Below are 20,460 nucleotides of genomic sequence, written 5' to 3'. Positions count from 1 at the left end.
GTATTAATTTTTTTTTAAATCAGCTTTCGAGTTCAATATCTATTTATCTTCACACCAGGAATGTAATGGGCTAGACAGATGTAAGCTTAGAGATTCTTTACATAATATCTTCTGATTCAATTACTTGCTTAACTTGTCTCGTACCTAAATACAAGTTTGGTGTCTCTTGAATTCTCTCTTAGATACAATAAAGTTTTTTTTGATTAATATTGTCATCTCAGCCGTTACCTGTCCACTGTTGAACGTAGAACTTATAAGGGAGGTTTTATCAACAGTTCCCACGCTTAACAGGAGGGTTGGCAAGCACAGTTAGGCTTTGGTGATGTAAGAGGGACGCTGCTTTCTTGAACATTAAGTTCCCTTAGTCGCCTTTTACAATATCCACAGGAAGGGAAGGGATGGCCTATTTTATGGCTGGGGTCTTAGTCGACTCTTACGATACTTATGGGAAAGGAAGGGGTGAATCTTTCTATGCTGTGACTACATGGCAAACTCGACAACACAGTTTATCTGATCATAACGGTATTTTGGACATAGAGTCTAGACCGGAGATCCAAGGTAAAATCCCTCCCTAAAACTTCTAAATTACCGAATAAATTTTTGATTTCTTTAAAATTAATCATTGCTTGTTTCGTGCTTCAGAGGCATTGTGAAGTCATTGACTGGTAAGTCATGTCAGGGGGTTTCGTGAAAATGGTAACTTAGAAATTCTAGACACTAGAGGGCAATACCTTCACACGAGTAGTAGGCCTTCTCCAGTGCCTGCAGTTTTCCACTTTCGTAGTAAAGAGCTAGTTTGTGTCGATATAAATCCTTCTTTCCAACATCCTTTCCACAAGCCCCAACCAAGCCACCATCTGTGGCAGACAAACACGCAAAAAAGTTTAAATAGAAAAATAATATCTTTATCAGACGTAATCAACAAGAAATTAGGTAATGTTAAAAACAAGTTCAAATGTATCTCCTTGTTTAGTTCGCAGGCGGGCGTGTCGCGAATAAAAACAACTGGCCGCTAAGCTAGTGGCCAGTCGGCGAACGAAGTTTGTACCGTCAAGTTCCAAATTTAAATTTTTTAAAGCACGAATTTTGGATTCGGCGTATTTTGAATTTTCGGACATAGAACGAACATATAAACAATCATTATGATGAGGATTGTATACTTTTTGGCCATTTTGGGTGTCACTTGTGCGGCTACCTTCAGAGGGCATTTGCCAGCAAAACCCCAGGAATTGGGTAAGTGGATTTATAACTTATTATAGAGATGTGAATTATTTTTAATAAGTACGTATTATTTGTTCATTCTGTGTTTCTGGTATTTAAAATTTTGCCAGTATATTTTATGTCTTTTTAAAATCTTTAGATTTCATTTTTCAAATGGTCGTGTCGTCTTGAATGAATTATTGGATGAATAAAGTAGCTTGTATTATATAAACGCATAATAAGAATTTAATAAAGTTACAATACCTCATAACTGTGCATAACTAGATATAATTCTATAATACTTGGAATAAATTTAAATACCCTTACCTTACCCTTAGGGGAAATGTCCTTTTCAAATAAGGGTCTGTACTGTAAAATGTTAAAACTTTAGCTGTTACAATTTTGTGAAAGTGAATCTCATAATAAAATACTCGTATGCATGCTTTTTATATAATTATTACATTAGTGTTAATATAATTATTTACATAATATATTTTAATTTAGTTGCCACTTAATTATATTCATAAGAATTCATTATATATATAATTAAACTTTAGGAAAAAGGCGATAGCTGAGTTTCTTGCCAGTTCTTTTTGGCTGAAATTGCGTTTCGAATAGGCGATAAAGAATAAAATATGCCTATTCATAAATGCTTAAATTTCAGTTTATATTTATAAAAATATTTCTTTCTTTCTTTCTGATATTATTAATATTTTTATGCACTTGTATAATAATATCTTAATTTATTATTTGATGTAATACACAAATTTAATTCAAAATTGTACAGTGATTAGGAAACAATGTAATTAACGTTTATAATAAATTCGAAGGGACATTAAATTAAACGAATTCGGTGTGATAATTATTATAATTAGTCGTATTTATTATATTAAATTAATGTTAAAGATTTGGCTGAAGTAATAAAGAGACTAGCGTCCTGCTCCGATTTTGCATGGTTTTTGTTAAAAATATTATACAGTTCATGTTACTTGTTGACAACTTTATATAGGTGAAAGAATTTTTAAAACTGATTAAGTAATTTTTGGGGTTAACCATCCTAAAGGAATATACAAAACATCAAATCTTTCTTTTTAATAACAATAGTTTAAATAATGAGATTTAGGATGCTCCTAAATAAATGTACACATATTATACAAATTGCGTTACATATTATTTATACATTATACATATTATTATACATTAATCATATCAGCCTTTAACTGTCCACTGTTGAACATAAGCCTCCCCCTTGAGGGGTTTTATCACTAGTTGCCATGCTTGGTAGGCGGATTGGCAACCGCTGTCAGGCTTTGGAGATGTTTTAAGAGGGACGCTGCTGCCTATCCCTCGCCCTCCCTTAGTTGGCTTTTACAGCACACACGGGTAAAGAAGGGGTGACCTATTCTATGCAGGGACCAAACGGATATAATTTTTTATATAACCTCGCCATGAAATTATACTATGATCGTAAAGTAAAATTCTAGGTCACAATTCTCATAAAATATTTGTGTCGTTAACATTTTATCTTAATGGATATCCATCACTTGGGATTTACGTGCAATTTCTCTTATTGGATGTTATGCGCTTACTTCTTTAAATATTTATACTATGACATGTAGCAATTTATACTTAGGGCAATTCATTTTTAATATAGTACGCTATTATGTTCTTTTTTGTATTGTAAATTAAAAATTTAAAAATACTAAAATTATTAGTTAGTAGAGATAGGTAATTCCCGATATATTTTTTTTATACAACTTAGAATGGCAAACAAGCTGACGGCCCACCTGATGGAAAGTGGACATGAGCAGTACCATGGAAATAACAGAGTTTACCGTTTCACCCATGATACCCCCTATGCGTTGCCATTCAGTCAGCGTCAGCTTGTTTGCCATTCTAAGTTGTATAAAAAAATATATTTGTTCTAAAACGTTAGCAATTAAAGAGTCTCCATTCAAAATTGGTATTTATGTATGTGTTAAAACAAATTTCGTTTTTGTTTACCCCCGTACGTAAAACCCGCGTCGTGTCACGTCCTTGTCATGACACATGCTGAAATGAATCCCTTACTTTTAGCGTCACAAGTATACTTAAAATGGCATATTGCACATGAAGAGATTGCGTGCATTCTTACTATTTTCATGCGTATTTGGTTTTTCTTCCATGTTTCTTGTTAAATTATTAAATTATTATATTTCAATTGTAGAAATAATCGGATTGACTCACGTGTATTTTCATCGGAAAAATGGATTGAGTCACGTGTGTTTTCATCGGAAAAATGGATTGAGTCACGTGCAATTTTATAGAAATAGTTATTTATTAATTTCAGAATCATCCGGGAGACTTAATTAATATTAAATGTTATTTGTTCTGCGTATGTTGCATTTATTTTTTAATAAACAATCGAAACTTAACGTGATGAAAAAACTTTTACAGGTAAATAGTACTTCATACCTGCTTTTTTATTGCCGATATTTAAATTTAACTATGTAAGCAACATATTTGATAAATTATATTAAAGATTCAAATAAATCGTTTAAAATTGAAACAATAATCTAAATACATAATCGTTTACTATAATGTTACTAATTACTATTAATATCTTACTAATAAGATAACGGGTGAATTTGTCTTAGTGGCAATTGTCATCCTTATCAAATCAATGCGTAGGTATGTAATTAAGTTATTACTAACTACCTACATAATCCTTATCATCAACAGTTGAGTGTATGTTGCTATGTCAAAAAATGTAAATGTCTATGAAACAATAAAAGTTTTAAAATTCTGTACATGAATTGTGTTTTGGGTGTGTCTAGTCGCTAATTTGGATCCGGCTCGAAGGACCAATGTTCGGAGTATACCAAACTATGTATATTATCCTAAATATATATACATTAAGTTTGACGACCTCCGTGGTGCATTTTTTTGTGGGATGATAATGGAATGGTAACGCCGCCTGCTCTATCGATATACGCTGGCGGTGCACCAGTGAGGGATGATAGGTAAGAATAAAAGCAGATCAGTTATCCCATCGTGGTTCCACAAGAATTAACCACGGCGGTTTCCAGGAGGTACCGCGTGTACGTCAACCTGATATAATATATTGCTAGTAATGGAGCTGGTAAATCCCCATTACTAACAATCTCTTTCCTCCTGGGTGTTATGACGACGTTAATAAGATCCCGATTTCGATTACTGTTCGGGTCAATTTCGCGAACGAATTTTTCTCAATAGGTTCGGGTCTGGGTTCCAGTTGTACCCTAGACGGTCTTAGCTCCTCATAACATAAAGTATCCCTTAGGACAGGGCGATTGGTGTGATAGTGTTGCGTTTTTCATCATTTATTAATTGAATTAGTATTTATTATGATAAATGACCAATTAGTGATATAAAATATATATTAACGCGCATTTTTTTCTAGTAATATACGAAAATGTATAATTTTCTTGACGTCAAATATATATATATATATATATATATATATATATATATATAACGTACGTTGTTTGTTCGTATAAAGTATAAATCTTTTTTTTTTATACAACTTAGAATGGCAAACAAGCTGACGGCCCACCTGATGGAAAGTGGTAACCGTCGCCTATGATAATGAACAGTACCATGGAAATAACAGAGTATACTGTTTCGCCCATGATACCCCCTATGCGTTGCCATTCTTAAGGACTCGGGTATTATTCCTCTGTACCCAGTAAATTCACGCCATATTCCACCCTTCAAACCGAAACACAGCTATGTAAAACACAACTGCTTCACGGTTGAAACACGAATGGGACAGAGGTACCCAAGCAATCGACTTTTGTACAAAGTCTCCCTCTAGATGCAATTATACAGAAACTGATACATTCAAATTGGGTTACGAAATATTTTAGTATTGTCAACTTCTTATCATCTTATAATGTATCATATGTCAAATGTTATCAGCTTACCAGTTCTTTATCTTGCTTAGAAGTCCTATTACTTTGTATTGTAAGTATTTATATATTAAATATCAAGTATATATCTTCATGTATGGTATATAGACTTCAAAACAGGAGGAGGTGTAACCTCCTAAAAAAATATACAGGCGAACATATAAATGTTCACCTGTATATTTTTTTATGTATTTAAAAAAGTGTTATATATCTTATATTACTCACTAATAATATAGCTTTCTATATGTGAAAGAATTTGTAGAATTAGCTAAATATTTTTGAATTTATCGATTGCAAATATACAATAAAATTTTTAGATTAAAAAAAGTAAATTTTATCTCTTTAGAGTTAGGCTATTAACCCTATATCTTAGACTTTACGAGAAATGATTATTCTCAAGCAACCAGTATTGTTTACAAGACGTGATTCCGTTTCGGCTGGTTTGTGACGCAAATCACTGAATTTAAATATCAATTTATATGTAATGATCATAATTTAGATGAAACAGGTATATAAAAAAAAAAAAAAAAACTGCACTGCACGATGTTAATCTAAAACTCTTTGACGTAAACATGTTGATATTCCAGTATTATAAATTGATCATCATCTCTGGCATTTAAAATTGATAGCTGTATTCGTATACTATAATGGTTACGTGACAATACTAGTAATAAGGAAATAGTGAATTTATAATTTTAATAGTAAATTATTTTAGTACAAATTGGGATTTTTTTTAAATATATTTATAAATTTTTTTCACAAATATTAAGCCAGATTTATATTGTGAAGCTGGTTTCACGCCCAATACATAAGAATAAATAATTTAGTCCCTATTCTTGTACTCAGTCCTTCAAATTAGTTTAATGATGAAAATACATGAAACTCAATGAAATATTGATCAAGTTTTATTTAAATTATTAGAGAAATTACTCTCTAAATAAGATTAGAAATAAATCAATATATTTAATCAATAAATAGATTTTTTATTTGCTACTACTATTGAGTATTAGGAGTCTTATGGTTAGGTCAATTATTTTTATGTTTCGATTGTTACTAATTTCATTTAGAGAAGGTTTCTATGATAATTTTAAACACTTGGTTCCTATTTAATTAGATTTTTTTTAAAGAAATGAACTATAGGTTTTTAAGTTTGTTTTCTTTATCAATCTTTCATCAACATCTTCATTTCAGTCGTTAACTGTTTCATTGCTGAAAAGACTTTCTCATAAGCCTTTACAAGTAGTTGCTTTGGCAGGCGGGTTGACAACTGAAGAAATGAATTCAAAGATGTTTTAAAATCAAAGTTGATGTCCATCCCTTCAATATTAATTATCAATCTATAATATTATTAAATCATTAGTTTTATACTGCGTTTATCTATAAAACTGTTGACGAAATTAATGTCGTGAAACTAGTTTCGTGTCACTAATTCTACAGTGTAAATTATATATATAACTTTTGTTTTAAATCGTAAAGCAAGCGGGTTTTTTGAAATAAAGTAAAATAATTTAAATAACATTTTTTTTTCTCATTTTAATTAATGTTATTTTATTATTATTATTTAATGTTATTGTATGCTATGTTTATTTTTAAATAATTAGCTTCTTAATGCTACTAAAAATTTGAAATTAAATTATCACAACTATCGTAATCTAAGAAGATTTTGTAACGTACTTTTAATTTATAAGATCTAATGTATTATATCCAAAATCGTAGCAAATAAAAGTATTGTTATTATTATTAATAAAATACATACAACAAAACAAAGAAGTTGAAACAAAAATAACACACAAATACTCGATATAGTCGACAGTAGCAAACTCCGGTTGCGTGAGAGAATAAATTGTTGAGTTGGAGCGAGTAACAAGAATTAATGTCAGTATACAGAGAATTTACATTTATTTAAATAATATAATTCTGCAATATTTAAATGGAAACTAGGTACGTTTTGAAAACAAAGGAAGTGTGTAGATAAAAAGTGTACTGTTTGTACATATACTAGGTACCAGAGTGCGACTGCACATAAATTGTTTGTACGGGTACCTCAGTCCCATTTGTCGTTTCTGCCGTGAAACAGCTGTGTTCACATGCAATTAAATATTATGACTGTAGCTTCTATTTCCTATTCAAGGTTCTTATGTTAGTAATTTTTATGTTCTTATTTTTTTATGATGTTTAATAAATTCGATGAACCATTATATAAGTGGAAACTTTTTAGGCGTTTTTATAATAAGTTTTTATATTAAAACTCAGCTTCTGGATGGTGTATCACAATGAAGCTTATTGACAAGTTCTAGAGTAGTCGTTTATATATACATACCTATAAATAGACAAGATATAAAGAAGGAATAATACCCAAGTCCTCAGGAATGGCAACGCATGCGGGGTATCAAGGGCAAAACAGTATACTCTGTTCATAGTATTGCTCATGTTTATAGACAACGGCTACCACTTACCATAAGGTGAACCGACTGCTGTTTAACTATTCTAAGTTGCATAAAAAAATAACTTTAATAATAATTCACATTTTGTCTTCTGTTACTCTCATTAAGATCTCTTACTGTGGCTCTTCTGTGATCTCTTATTGTGTGGTAGTTTGTATTATTGTTATTTTTTTTATTACTTGATATAGCCATAGATCAATTACAATTTTATATATGTTTGTATAGATGATGAGTATAGACGAATTGATTGATTTGATCATGAACTATGACCTGCACGCAAATATTTCCGGACACAGTCCGGAACTTTGGCGTAACGAGTTGGGCATCGATCGTTATATTTTGTGGGAGTATTTTATGCTACATGACGACACTATAAAATAAATATGGCGGCCATAAACTGTCAAAAACTTACGAAAAACGTTTTTTCTTTATAAAAACAAGAATCTTTCGTTAATTGTCAATATAACGCCTATTCGTAATAAATTGACTTTATTTTATGATAGTATAAAAATATAATATAGAGTTTTTTTTTTAATTCTTTTTACTATAATCTTATTGGTGTAGCAATTTAAAACACTGCCTCATTTTCAAAAGGTTGCGGGTTCGATACAGATACTTGTATTCATGAGTTTTGTGTTAAAATGGGTATTTTATGAATAATATTTATTATGTATTTAGTAATCTATTAGTTGCCTAGTATCCATAATTAACTGCTCAGTTCGGGACTAGATGGCGTTGTGTATCAATATCTGGAGTATTTCTTTTATATTTATTATTCACAAAATAAAACGACGGCCAATTTTATTGCTATTCGTTCACGGTCAACATAAAGTTAACACATAACAACATACATTTAATTAATTGATACTTCCATTACATATGAATTGGCGTAAAAAATACGGCCAAGGATTTTATTTACAATATTATTCGAGCTTATTGAGTACGATTACTCTGAAGGTCTCTGAAGCCACGGATACTTTAAACAGGCAATTGAAGATATTTTTGTGTCATACGGAAATAATAAATATTTTAGCTTTGTAAACAACGTGCCCTTTATTTTATTGCTGTATTATTTTAAATATAAATTCAGTTTACCTATTATATTTTACAACATAACATTGTACGTTTATGTTGACTTGAATAATATCGGAATCATTATGTGTGTACTAAATAAAGATGGGAAATATACAACAATATCTAATATATTGTAGTTATTCTTTATATTGGCCCAATAACAGATATATTAACTATTGGTTCTTCTTTTCGTTTAAGAGTTTCCTCTTGTCGGTGCAACTAATTCATGCATCTTCCTCCAGCCAGCTCTATCCCAGGCCATATCCTTTATCTCCCTATACGACATGATGCCTAGTGTTTCCTTCATCTGTCCCATGTAGTTAATCCTCGGTCTTCCTCTTCCTCTTTTGCCCTCTATCTTTCCTTCTACTATGCTCTTAAAAAAATCGTCATGTCGTATAAGGTGGCCCAGCATTTTGCCTCTTCTATTCTTTATTATTTCAACCAATGTTCTCTTTTCGTTCACTCTTTTTAGTACTTCCTCGTTCGTTAGTTATCCAATATATAATATCAAATATAAGGATCAGTCCCTAATGAATATATACATATCTAACTAGTATGGGTGGTATCGCAATGGGTGATTATCAATGTTCAGAACTCGATATATAGATATTAGATATTATCCATATCTAGCGCTGAAGATTTTTAAGCATTTTCCAAACGAAAGAGGTTAACAAATTCCTATGAATTTTTTTACGATTATACTATGAGATTACGATACCAGTTCTGAGGTGATTTTTAATAATTATTTTTGGAATTGGTAGAGAGTACTCCCGTATAATTTTTACGACTATTGATGCAGCTGATTTTCTTTGTGTATCAAAATCTTGTACACGCGATATCTTCATCAGTGCTGAATCGATTTGGGCAATTCTTCTTACAAGCTATAGGATTCACTTCCGTATTGGCTATAGTTAATATCGCATTTTTTTCGGGACAGTCTTATTTATTTATTTATTCATTAGTACATATATGTGTACATGGCGGACTTGAAGCTAAAAGCATTCTCTCCCAATCAACCATAGGGAAGTGTCAGAATACTCGAATGCGGTACTAGTAATTATTGATATACATACATACTAAAATTAAATATATACACGAATAAATATATATAAATAACAAATATACTTACATGTATATGATATATACTATATTGTACACGAAATTGAGAATAATGTAAAGTACTTACAGCTCGGATAAAGTAAAAAAAGTGAGCATCAACGTTTTATTCAATTATTTATATTTAACCATGTAATATGTTTAAATACCAGACGAAGACTGAATCAGAAAAAAAAATACAATTCCATTTTCGTATTATATTTTGTTAAAATTCATTATAAGTAGACTTTAATAATTTAATTTTAATTTTCTATTTTTACAGCTGACAAGGAGGGTTGCTATATTCACCAGATTAGTGACGTCATACCATTCGGCAGTCAGCTCACACCAATTGGAGAGTGTATCAGGATACAGTGTGGAAAACATATGATACATTATGCCACGTAAGTTAAATAAATAAATATATAACATGATTAAACGTACACCACGGTATTGTGCTCATGAATTAAAGTAAAAACACTGCTAAACATAAGCCTTATATGGACCCCTATATGGGGTGGTGTTGCCAGGAGTTACCACGCTTAGCAGGCGGGTTTTTTTTATGGATGATAATGGAATGGTAACCCCACCCGCGCTATCGGTATATACTGGCGGGGTACCAGTGAGGGATGATAGGTGAAGATGAAAGTAGGTTAGTTAACCCATCGTGACGAATGCAACAAGTATTAGTCACAATGGTTTCCAGGGGGAAGCGCGTGGAGGTCGACCTGACAGGACTTGCTTAGCAACGGGGTCATTAATCCTCATTACTAACAATCCCTATCCATCCTAGCAGGCGGGTTTATAACAGTATTTAGGCTACTGCATCTCTCGACCATTAAGTTTCCTTAGTCGCCTCTTACGACACCCACGAGAACGGAAGGGGTTGCCCATTCTACGCTGGGACCAGACGGTACCCTATGAATATATATACTTTTTTGTGAAATTGTTTGTCATTCTAAATTGTATATCTGGATATTCTGGGTATTTAGATTTTTATTACGATTGTCGGCAATCGTGTAACACAACTTCACGAAAATTATATTTTAATGGAGAATATTTCATTATAATAATAACCAAATATTTTATAATTACAGATGTGGAGTCGTTGGCACGACTGACCCCGAATGTTATGTAACTGATACGGATGTTAGCAGACCATACCCGGATTGTTGTCCTACCGTCAAGTGTGATCTCGACAACAATTTAATATAATTTAAATATATAAAGTAGCATTTAAGAGCATCTAGATCTTCAGTTGCTATTTATTCTCAATAGATTAACACAAAATTATTTGAAGCTAAATTTTACATTCCGAAATTAGTGGCACGAAATTAGTTTCATGACACGAATATTTTGCGTGCATTGGAGAAGAAATTAATGCTTGAATTAATTTATATTAGTAATATAAAACGTTTCATCAACTGAATAATTTTATTTAAATTCGATTAATTAATAAAAATCAATATTTTATAATAATTTAAAATGTGAAACTAGTTTCGTGCCATTAGACTCATAATGTAAATTAGGCTCAAGAGATTAGTGATAAATTGTAATATACGATCGTTTTAAGAATTTGTTTAGATTTATTTATAAATGACGAATGTATGAAAATATTTTAGAATGATTATCCGTATTTGGGATGTTAAATTGAAAAATTTAACCATGCGACAGGACTCGAACCCAAACTCTTTTATTATAATATTATTGATGTGACCACAGAAAGAATATTAATACGTAGAAAATGTTTCAATGTTTTATGTTTCTAATTAAAATTCTTTTAAAATTGATGTGAACGCCATCTACTGTATTACGCATGTAACTGTGTTAGTTTGAGTGTGTTTGGCGGGTCAAATTTTCATTTGGAAAATTGTGTGATTCATTTGAAATTTGTTTGAAAACAAATCGACTGCGTAAGTTTTTGATAGTTTTGTTAGAAAGCTACAAAATATGGTCACAGGTTTACTTAGCAAATCGTGTAAAATCTATACAACCACTTCATTATTTTGAAATATATATTATAGGTTTTATATAATATCTATCAATATTAATATTTTGTACTGTGGCATATTACAAATACCTGTATAATTATGTTATGGTTGCATAGATTCATTTTCACTTTCGTCATTATAAGGGCAGTGCTGACTTTTAAAATAACGTAGTAATTATTTACTCTACAAATTATTGCATTAATTGGAACTTTTCAACTTAAATAAAAAAAAAAGACTGCAAAAGGGAGAATTTTCAACTACATCTTCCTTTTTGTGTACACGTGCCACGATATGGCTTTGTCAATTCAAAACAAATTTTTGACAATTATTTTCTAAAACGATACAGTTCACGTCAATGCATATTGGTTTCATGTACTTATATAAATGAAGTGGTTATTTGTTCCATCAATTAATTGTATCAAAACATATTGCTTGTTAGGTTGTAAACACAATATATTATATAAAAGTCTACCTACCCACCGACTTGTAACAGAAAATGTTTTAAATACATTTCGAACAAGTAAATTTTGATGGTAGTTAAAACATGGAAAACTAAATAATTGTGTTTGAGGTAGTGACAGTCTGTTAGATCCAGAACGAGAGACTGATGTTATGAATTCGTTACTAGTCTAAATCTATGCATGAATGTGAAATAATTTATAAGATTTATTGTAAAATTTAATTTATTTGTGTAATAATAATAATAATTTGTTAATTTAGAGTAACAAGTATGAAATTACTTCTTAAGGATTCCAGTCTCGTTGATAAAATAAAATGATATTTTTTTTACATCATTTACTTATTTAAATGTATCAAGGAGTTATTATACAAAATATTTATTTAATTATATGTTTTAACATGTATGAGCTTATTAAAGCTACATAATTAACGCGATATGGCTGGAATTTGAACGTATTTTGAGGCAACAATGCGTATAATGTTTTTGAGGAACATAAAAGTAGAATTAAACGTAAGTGGCTGAGATATTTGAGTAATTTAACATTAAATATTGTATTTTAACTATTGATGTATAAAAAATCTCAAGATGCACAATTGAGGATTAAGAATTATAATTTCTAACTCAAATATGCTGAAAATGTTCTTGTATTTTTTATAAAACTACGATCTCTAGACATTGATACCACAGTTACAGTATAGAAGTCCACTTATTGGGTTTCCTACGATAACTACCTATTTTAATTATTTTGGCACTTGTATAAATTTTTTATGTGACTGTGGGAATCTAGGTGTTTTTTTTATATCAATGATTTCAATATCAACATTTATAAATATATAATAATCGAGATATTCTTGATATAGGTACGTTTGTAAAATTTAAAATGTATTTTCTATGAAAAGGTAAAATAAGTTTTTTTTTTTATATCTCAATGTGTAAATATTTATCTTCTCTCTCCTTTATTTATAGAAACTTTAAAAGTGTAATAAACCCATTTAAATTATTGATGTTTCTATCTCTTTCTTTCTAGACATACGATTAATTTGAAATAAAAAATACAGTCTTATGGGTTTATTGATGGTTTTTCGTTTTCATAATTAAGTGATTAAATTTAAGAGGTACTATTCAATTTTTTTTTTAATAACAATTGTTATTGATTTTGTATTTAGATGCTCTTATATGTGTTTACGTGATAGAGTTCCTTTATAAGAGTTTAGATACTGATTGATAATTATTTTTGTTCTAGAAGCTATCTTGCCACCAAATTGTTGTTTTTTTTTTATTTTATTAAAATAAATAATGTCTTGTATTTTGATTTTTTTTTAATGAATTGCAATATTTTCCCGCCAATTTTCATATAATAGTAACTAAGATTATGTAGGTGGAGTATCAAGTGTGAATAACGGGCAAACTTTTAGTTTTTTTTTTTTAGTACATTTGTTCCGTTGTGGAACAGGCTTAGGTCGGAGACCATGCTACCTAGTCTTCAATATGATAATTTGTCTGGAATTCCAACTTTTAGTAAGACACGTCAAAATGGCTGACACATTTGTTTTAAATCAAATCGAGCGCATTTATTTAGTGTTACAAGTAACTAGATTAAACATTTCCTAGATTTTTTAATTATAATCGGAAATTATTTTTGTAATGTAATGTAAATATACATTGCTTACAAATGAATTACCAGAGGGAGATTTTGTACAAAAGTCGTTTGCTTGGGCACCTCTGTCCTATTCGTGTTTCAACTGTGAATCAGTTGTGTTTGCATAGCTTTTGTTGCATAGGTTTAAAGGGTGGGATATGGCGTGAATTTACTGGGTACAGAGGAATAACACCTGAGTCCTCAGAAATGGCAACGCCATGCAGTGTTCCGGTTTGAAGGGTGGGATATGGCAGTGAATTTACAGAGTACAGAGAAATAATACCTGATTTCTCAAGAGTGGCAACGCATGGGGGGAGGGTATCACGGGCAATCAGATGTCCATGTCTATAGACGACGGTTACCACTTTACACATCAGGTAGGCCGTCAGATTGTTTGCCTTTCTTAATTGTATAAAAAAAAATTAGATAATTAATTAAAATGGCGACCATTTTCAATTAACTAAAAATTAACATACATTTTATGTCTATATTCAGATATCATATTATCAGTATTTAGTAAATCAAGCATCATCGTGAATCATTATAGACTATTTATCTGGTTCTTTCAAATATAAAAATTTGTATTAGACTTTATTTATCAATTTAACTTTACTACATAATTTTTCCCATATAATTAGTAATAAATGTGGCAACTCTGTTCACGCATCATAGATAAAAAATTGACTTATTTTTATTGAAGCGTTTGTATAAAGACACTATTTATATAATGCAAGAATATAAATAGATACTTTATAAATGTTAGATTTTATATAAAAATTAAATTTTAATGATTCTATTTGTTGAATAAACTACTTACCAATCTACTTTTTAAGTTACTTAAAATACATCGTTAATTATATATAAAGCTGTATTGTATTGTTTCTTTGCCTTGTTTTTTTTTAATAGAGATAATGTAATATTCCAGTCATAACTTAAAATAGTACAAGGGTTTCCAATTAAATAATAAAAAGTCTAGATGTCTCCCGTCACATAGACCAAAAAATGTTCTATGAAATCTATGCAAATATATTATTTATTGATTTAAAAAAGTTCCTTTACTAAATAAAGTTTTAAATGACAGCTACTGATATCGATATTTTGGACAAAAGCATTCTACAAATATAATAGTTATCGTCATTAATATTATTGTATTGATAATACTAGATGGTTGCATAGATTCATTTTCCAATTACGTCAATATAAGGGCAGTGGCGACTGCTTAATAACAATGTGATTACTATTCTGTGGTGGTTGTAAACGATTAAAATGTTCAGTTCGTCCCGAATTCCACAAAATCAACACTTGACATTATTGTAAAGTGCCTTGACCTTGTTTATGTGACCCGTGGTTTCGTGCAAGGTAGGTATCTACTGATAAAGATAATACATAAATATTTTGTATTGCAAATTATTTATCAGTAAGTATAATTAATAGTGATGTGGTCATCGAAATTTGAAGTTCTATTAATGTTCTATTTTTTATTCGTGAGTTTTTCAATTGATCCAGAAAATACGTTTTTAGTGTCATAATGGATTTAACATCATTATTTCGGCCATTGGCTGTTCACTGTTGAACTTAAGCCTTCCCTATAAGAGGAGTTTTGTCAGTAGTTGCTACGTTTGGCAGGCAGGCAGGTTTGCTAACTGCAGTTAGATTTTTAGAGATGTTTTAAGATGCTGTTGTTGTTCCCTCTTAAGTTTTTTAGTCGCCTCTTACGACACTCACAGGAAAGGAAGGAATGGCCCATTCTATGCTGGGATCACACGGCCATACTAATAATAATAGTGGTTAATTTTCAAATGTTGGCAGTCCCACGAATACTAATGGTAGCGGAATTAAAAAAAATAATCCACTAACTATTTCAAAATTAATTTAAGCATGCATATATATTATCATAACATACCTACAATTGTATCATTGTTTTTTCAATGGACGATAATGGAAAGGTAACTCCGCCTGCACTAACGGTATACGCTAGCGGGGCGCCAGTGAGGGTTTTTTTTTAATGGGTGAAATTAGAATGGTAACCCCGCCTGCACTAACGGTATACACCGACGAGGCACCAGTGGAAGATGATAAGTGAGGATGAAAATAGGTCAGTTAGCCCATCGTGAAGAATTCCACGAGAATTAACCACAATGGTTTCCAGGGGGAACCGCGTGGAGGTTGACCTGACAGGTCACATTGTCAACAATGGAGGTGTTAAACCCCATTACTAACAATTCCTTTCACCCCCGCCATTGAGGGTTGATAGGTGAGTATGAAAAGGCAGACCAGTTAGCTTATTGTGATGAATAAACCTGGAATACAGCACGATAGTTTCCAGGGGGGACCACGTGGAGGTCGACTTGGTTGGGCATATTGCTAACAATGGGACTGGTAGTCCGTATTACTAACAATCCCTTCCCCTCTATTGTATTATTCTTATATTTGTTACATATAAATACAGAAGTAACAAAATTTTTCATCGTGCCTCCCACCAAATTGTTTATAATTACTCCCCTCCATCCAAAGGTTGCCTGGAAGAGATCGCTCTTAGCGATAAGGTCGCCCATTGTTTTCTCATTGTGATTATTTCTTGCAATTGTTTATATTTATAATAAGTTTACTATTGTAATCTTTTGGAGGAAACAATAAAGAGTATCTATCTATCTATCTATCTATAAAATGCGAATCAATAGTTCACTTTAAATTAACAGAGCATCGATAAGCAGATGGCCAGTTGCATTACGTGATTTCAAAACACAATTCTGTATTGCTCTGTTTTCAATCGAGTTTAGGCGTTACCTACTTGTTTTTTTTTTAATTAAAAATGTTACGAATTTTAATTACTATTGGTTTTTTAAAAATAGCATATGCAGCTACTGGACTAACTGATTTGCCACAGAAACCTGCCGAGTTCGGTGAGTTTCTTTACTAATTTAATTAATTAGATTCTCTCAAAGTTATACTTATTTCAACAATAACAACTTTTTGCTTGTATTAAATATTAAATACTTATGGAAGAAATAAATTAAATGTGCTATTTATAACTTGAGGAATAAGTTCATTTGATCACTGTCAATACTTTAATGTTATTATAATTACCAGAGGGAGACTTTGTATAAAAGTCGATTGCTTGGGTACCTCTGTCGCATTCGTGTCACGGTAGGTGAAGCAGTTGTGTTTGCATGGCTGTGTTTCGGTTTGAAGGGTGGAATATAGCAGTGAATTTACAGGGTACAGAGGAATAACACCTGAGTCCTCAGGAATGGCAACGCATGGGGAGTATCATGGGCGAAACAGTATACAGTAAACAGTATTGAGGGTTTAGCCAGTAGTTGCTACGCTTGGCAGGTAGATTGGCAGCCGTAGTTTTTTTTTATGGGTGAAAATGGTATGGTAACCCCGCCTGCGCTAACGGGATACGCTGGCGGAGCACCAGTGAAGGGTGATAGATGAGAATGAAAACAGGCCAGTTAGCCCATCATGATGAATTCATCAGGAAATATATATGATAGTTTCCAGGGAGAACCGCGAGGAGGTCGACCTGGTTGGGTATATTGCTAGCAATGGGATTCTTAGTCTCCATTACTAACAATCCCTTTCCCCCGGCAGCCGCAGTTAGGCTTTAGAGATGTTTTAAGAGGGACGCTGTTGCCTATCCCTCGCCAGAATACAGTTGGGGCTGTCTCGCACTCTGCAGAGCAGTGACTCAGATCGTTTACGAATAATAGTGTAGAAACAATGCATATGCATTTTAGCTAACATTCCCGATGCACTGCAGAATCGAGGCAGCTCCGTTATTGGCCCCATTAATGTATGTTTTTTCTTTCCTCAGCCCATATAGAAGGATGCTACATTAAAGAAATAAACGATGTCGTACGTGTCTCTACATACTTAACTCCTATTGGATCTTGCGTACGAATTGGTTGTTTAATAAACAATTTAGACTATGCGACGTGAGTAGTTTATTAATATTATTTTAAACTTTAGTTACATAAGGGGGATTTTGTACGAAAGTCCTCTGCTTGAGGATCTCAGTCCCACATGGTGGGTGATCGTCCTTCACGGCCTTTGCTCGCACGAGGTCGTCATTCAAGAACCTGAGAGAGACTGTACAAAAGTCGTTTGCAAGCATCCCTGTCCCATTCGTGTTTCAATCGTGAAGTGGTTGTGTTTGCATGGCTGTGTTTCGGTTTGAAGAATGGGAATAATGGAATATGGCAGTGAATTTATAGGGTACAGAGGAATAACACTTGAGTCCTCAGGAATGACAACGCATGGGAGGTGTTATGAGCGAATCAGTATACTGGTATGTCGATGGTGCTGCTCATGTTTATAGGCGACGGTTACCACTTTCCACCAGGTGGGCTGTCAGCTTGTTTGCCATTCTAAGTTGCATAAAAAACCTTTCTTCCCCATAGGTTGTCGGTTCTTCGAGCTACGTGACCAACTCATTGCTACTTTAGCTTGCTTATTAGGACAACCTACCTACTTACCTACCTTTTAAAATATTAATTAATTGAGTAAAAACATTTTTCTATTAGCCACATTTTTATTTTCTTTTTGAATGAACTATTTAAATTTTTAATTCACGTTTCTCTATTTTTAATTGAATTAGGTGCGAACATTTAAAAAACAACCATATTAGTCCAGCCGTAAAGTGTTTAATTATTTTTTTCCTTTACAGCTGCCCCGTTGTTTTCACCGAGGACCCCAAGTGTCACGTCACCGAATCAGACACCAGCAAATCATATCCCCACTGTTGTCCGAATATTAAATGTGACGAAGACAATAAATTATAGACATATGTATATTGATATCTTCAACTCGAGTCTGAATGCCTTTCGAAACATTTTATAAACAGCCGTCAAGTCTCTTTAACATATTTAAATTTTTACACATTTTTGTTCTTTGCATTCGTTCCTTCATTGTTACTTACCACATTCATATCTTTTCTATTTATAATTTAACATTGTTTGCCAACTGCTTTAACTATGCCCTGTATACACCTCTCTGGGTCTCAGTCTAGTTCATACTATTGTTTCTCTATAAATGTGCCAGCTACCAATCTTTTTCAAACCTACGTAGTTTTAGAAAAATAAACAGCGACGTGCTTGATAATCTTCTCGTCTTAGCAATTAATTTTACCGAACAATAGATAGATAGATAGATACTCTTTATTGTTCCCTCCAAAAGATTACAATAGTAAACTTATTATAAATATAAACAATTAAAATTATATATTAATAATATTGTTGTATCGTGACATATTATCTCTGAATTAATTTATTAATATTCATTGTACAATCTTGTACTAAATCTTTCTTTCTCTTACTCCTTCTAAATTTATATATATAAATATCATCAAGCCTACATCTACAAACGATTTTAATATTATGGATTAACCTGTTGTGTATACCTAATAAATAAAAAAAAAAATTACAATGTGAAAATCACTAAATAACCAACGAGAAATAGCTGTATAATATTTTAACTTAAACATATTTGTTTATTTATTTGCTTCTTTTATTTATTTAAACTTTAATGTACAGTGAAACTCTTTGTACATTTGGCGGACTTAAGTCCGCCAAGAACACCATTTGGTGTTAACACCAGATGGTATATATATATCAGTCAACTATTGGGCAAATCGAGAAATAAGTAGGCGGTGCATTATTGAATAGAGGAAATATAAAAAATAATATTTTGTTTGTTCATTTCTTATTTATTTTATTTTGATTTAAATATTATATTTTGAAATAAAATAATAATAAATTTGTAAAAGGTAATAAATTTGTATTGTTATTTTTTCCAGTGTGGTCCCGGTATAGAATATACCACCTGTTCCTTTCACGTGGGAGTCGTAAGAGGCGACTTAGAAGGAAAGGCAGTAGAGTCTCTCTTAAAACGAGAGCAAAGGTTAACTACGGTTGCCAAACAGCCTGTCGAGCGTGGCAACTATTAGCAAAACCGCCCAAGATCGAGTTCTATGTTCAGCAGTGGACAATTAATGACTAATTTTATGATGATATTGATGATGATGATGATGATGATGATGAATGTTATTTTATTTAGTTGAAACGTAAAGGTAAAGAGCTTTTCTGTCGTATTGCAAATGTGTTTGTATGCTCGCCTGCGCTATAAGTATACACTGGTGGAGCTGAGGAAGTTAAAGAACGAGTAAGGATGAAAAACACCAGGGCCTCTAGACAAGTGACAAGCGAATTCGTCGATGGAATCGACATCGCTAGCGAGCTCGTGAGTTGAAGTGAGACATCGGACGTTGCTATCTCATTCTATCTCACGGACTAGCTAGCGATGTCGATTCTATCGACGAATTCGTTTGCCATTTGTCTAGAGACTCTGGTCAGTTAGCCCAACGTGACGGATTGAACGATAAATTAGTCATGATAGTTTCCAGGGGGAATCGCGTGGACGTCGAATTGATAAGGTATATTGATAGCAATGGGGACTAACCTCTCCATTACTAATAATTCCTTTCCTCTGCAACGCATGAGGTGTATCATGGGCATCATAGTGCATCCCATGATATCCATGGTGCTGTCCACTTCTTTATTCTACCGGGTATCACGTTCCATCAGGTGGACCATCAGTTTGATTGCCATTTTAAGTATCATGA

The 20,460-nt window shown here is 32.1% G+C and overlaps 2 protein-coding genes across 2 annotated transcripts; both read left to right on the top strand.

The window, feature by feature from the left end:
* Positions 1-974: 974 nt before the first annotated feature.
* Positions 975-13,502, top strand: LOC113512844 (uncharacterized). The gene is made up of 3 exons (XM_026896782.3): positions 975-1,233; positions 10,029-10,149; positions 10,843-13,502. The coding sequence occupies exons 1-3, from the start codon at positions 1,143-1,145 to the stop codon at positions 10,958-10,960; spliced, it is 330 nt and encodes a 109-aa protein (XP_026752583.1). The 5' UTR covers positions 975-1,142; the 3' UTR covers positions 10,961-13,502.
* Positions 13,503-16,436: 2,934 nt separating this feature from the next.
* On the top strand, positions 16,437-19,613 carry LOC113512895 (uncharacterized). Its single transcript, XM_026896852.3, has 3 exons — positions 16,437-16,738; positions 17,656-17,776; positions 18,508-19,613. Exons 1-3 carry the CDS (start codon positions 16,648-16,650, stop codon positions 18,620-18,622), a joined length of 327 nt encoding a protein of 108 aa, XP_026752653.2. The 5' UTR covers positions 16,437-16,647; the 3' UTR covers positions 18,623-19,613.
* Positions 19,614-20,460: the final 847 nt, after the last annotated feature.

The sequence above is a fragment of the Galleria mellonella genome, unplaced genomic scaffold, assembly GCF_026898425.1.
Source record: "Galleria mellonella isolate WM207_F2 unplaced genomic scaffold, CSIRO_AGI_GalMel_v1 utg182, whole genome shotgun sequence".
NCBI lineage: Eukaryota > Metazoa > Arthropoda > Insecta > Lepidoptera > Pyralidae > Galleria > Galleria mellonella.
The sequence above is the reverse complement of the archived record's forward strand: the minus strand, read 5'-3'. Positions and strand labels throughout refer to the sequence as shown.

Bases quoted from the DNA above. Each gene is read 5' to 3' on its own strand.
- LOC113512844 (XM_026896782.3), top strand. From the start codon at position 1,143: ATGATGAGGATTGTATACTTTTTGGCCATTTTGGGTGTCACTTGTGCG. The intron at 1,234-10,028 runs GTAAGTGGATTT...CTATTTTTACAG, and splicing joins AGCAAAACCCCAGGAATTGG to CTGACAAGGAGGGTTGCTAT. The intron at 10,150-10,842 runs GTAAGTTAAATA...TTATAATTACAG, and splicing joins CATATGATACATTATGCCAC to ATGTGGAGTCGTTGGCACGA.
- LOC113512895 (XM_026896852.3), top strand. From the start codon at position 16,648: ATGTTACGAATTTTAATTACTATTGGTTTTTTAAAAATAGCATATGCA. The intron at 16,739-17,655 runs GTGAGTTTCTTT...TTCTTTCCTCAG, and splicing joins ACAGAAACCTGCCGAGTTCG to CCCATATAGAAGGATGCTAC. The intron at 17,777-18,507 runs GTGAGTAGTTTA...TTTCCTTTACAG, and splicing joins AACAATTTAGACTATGCGAC to CTGCCCCGTTGTTTTCACCG.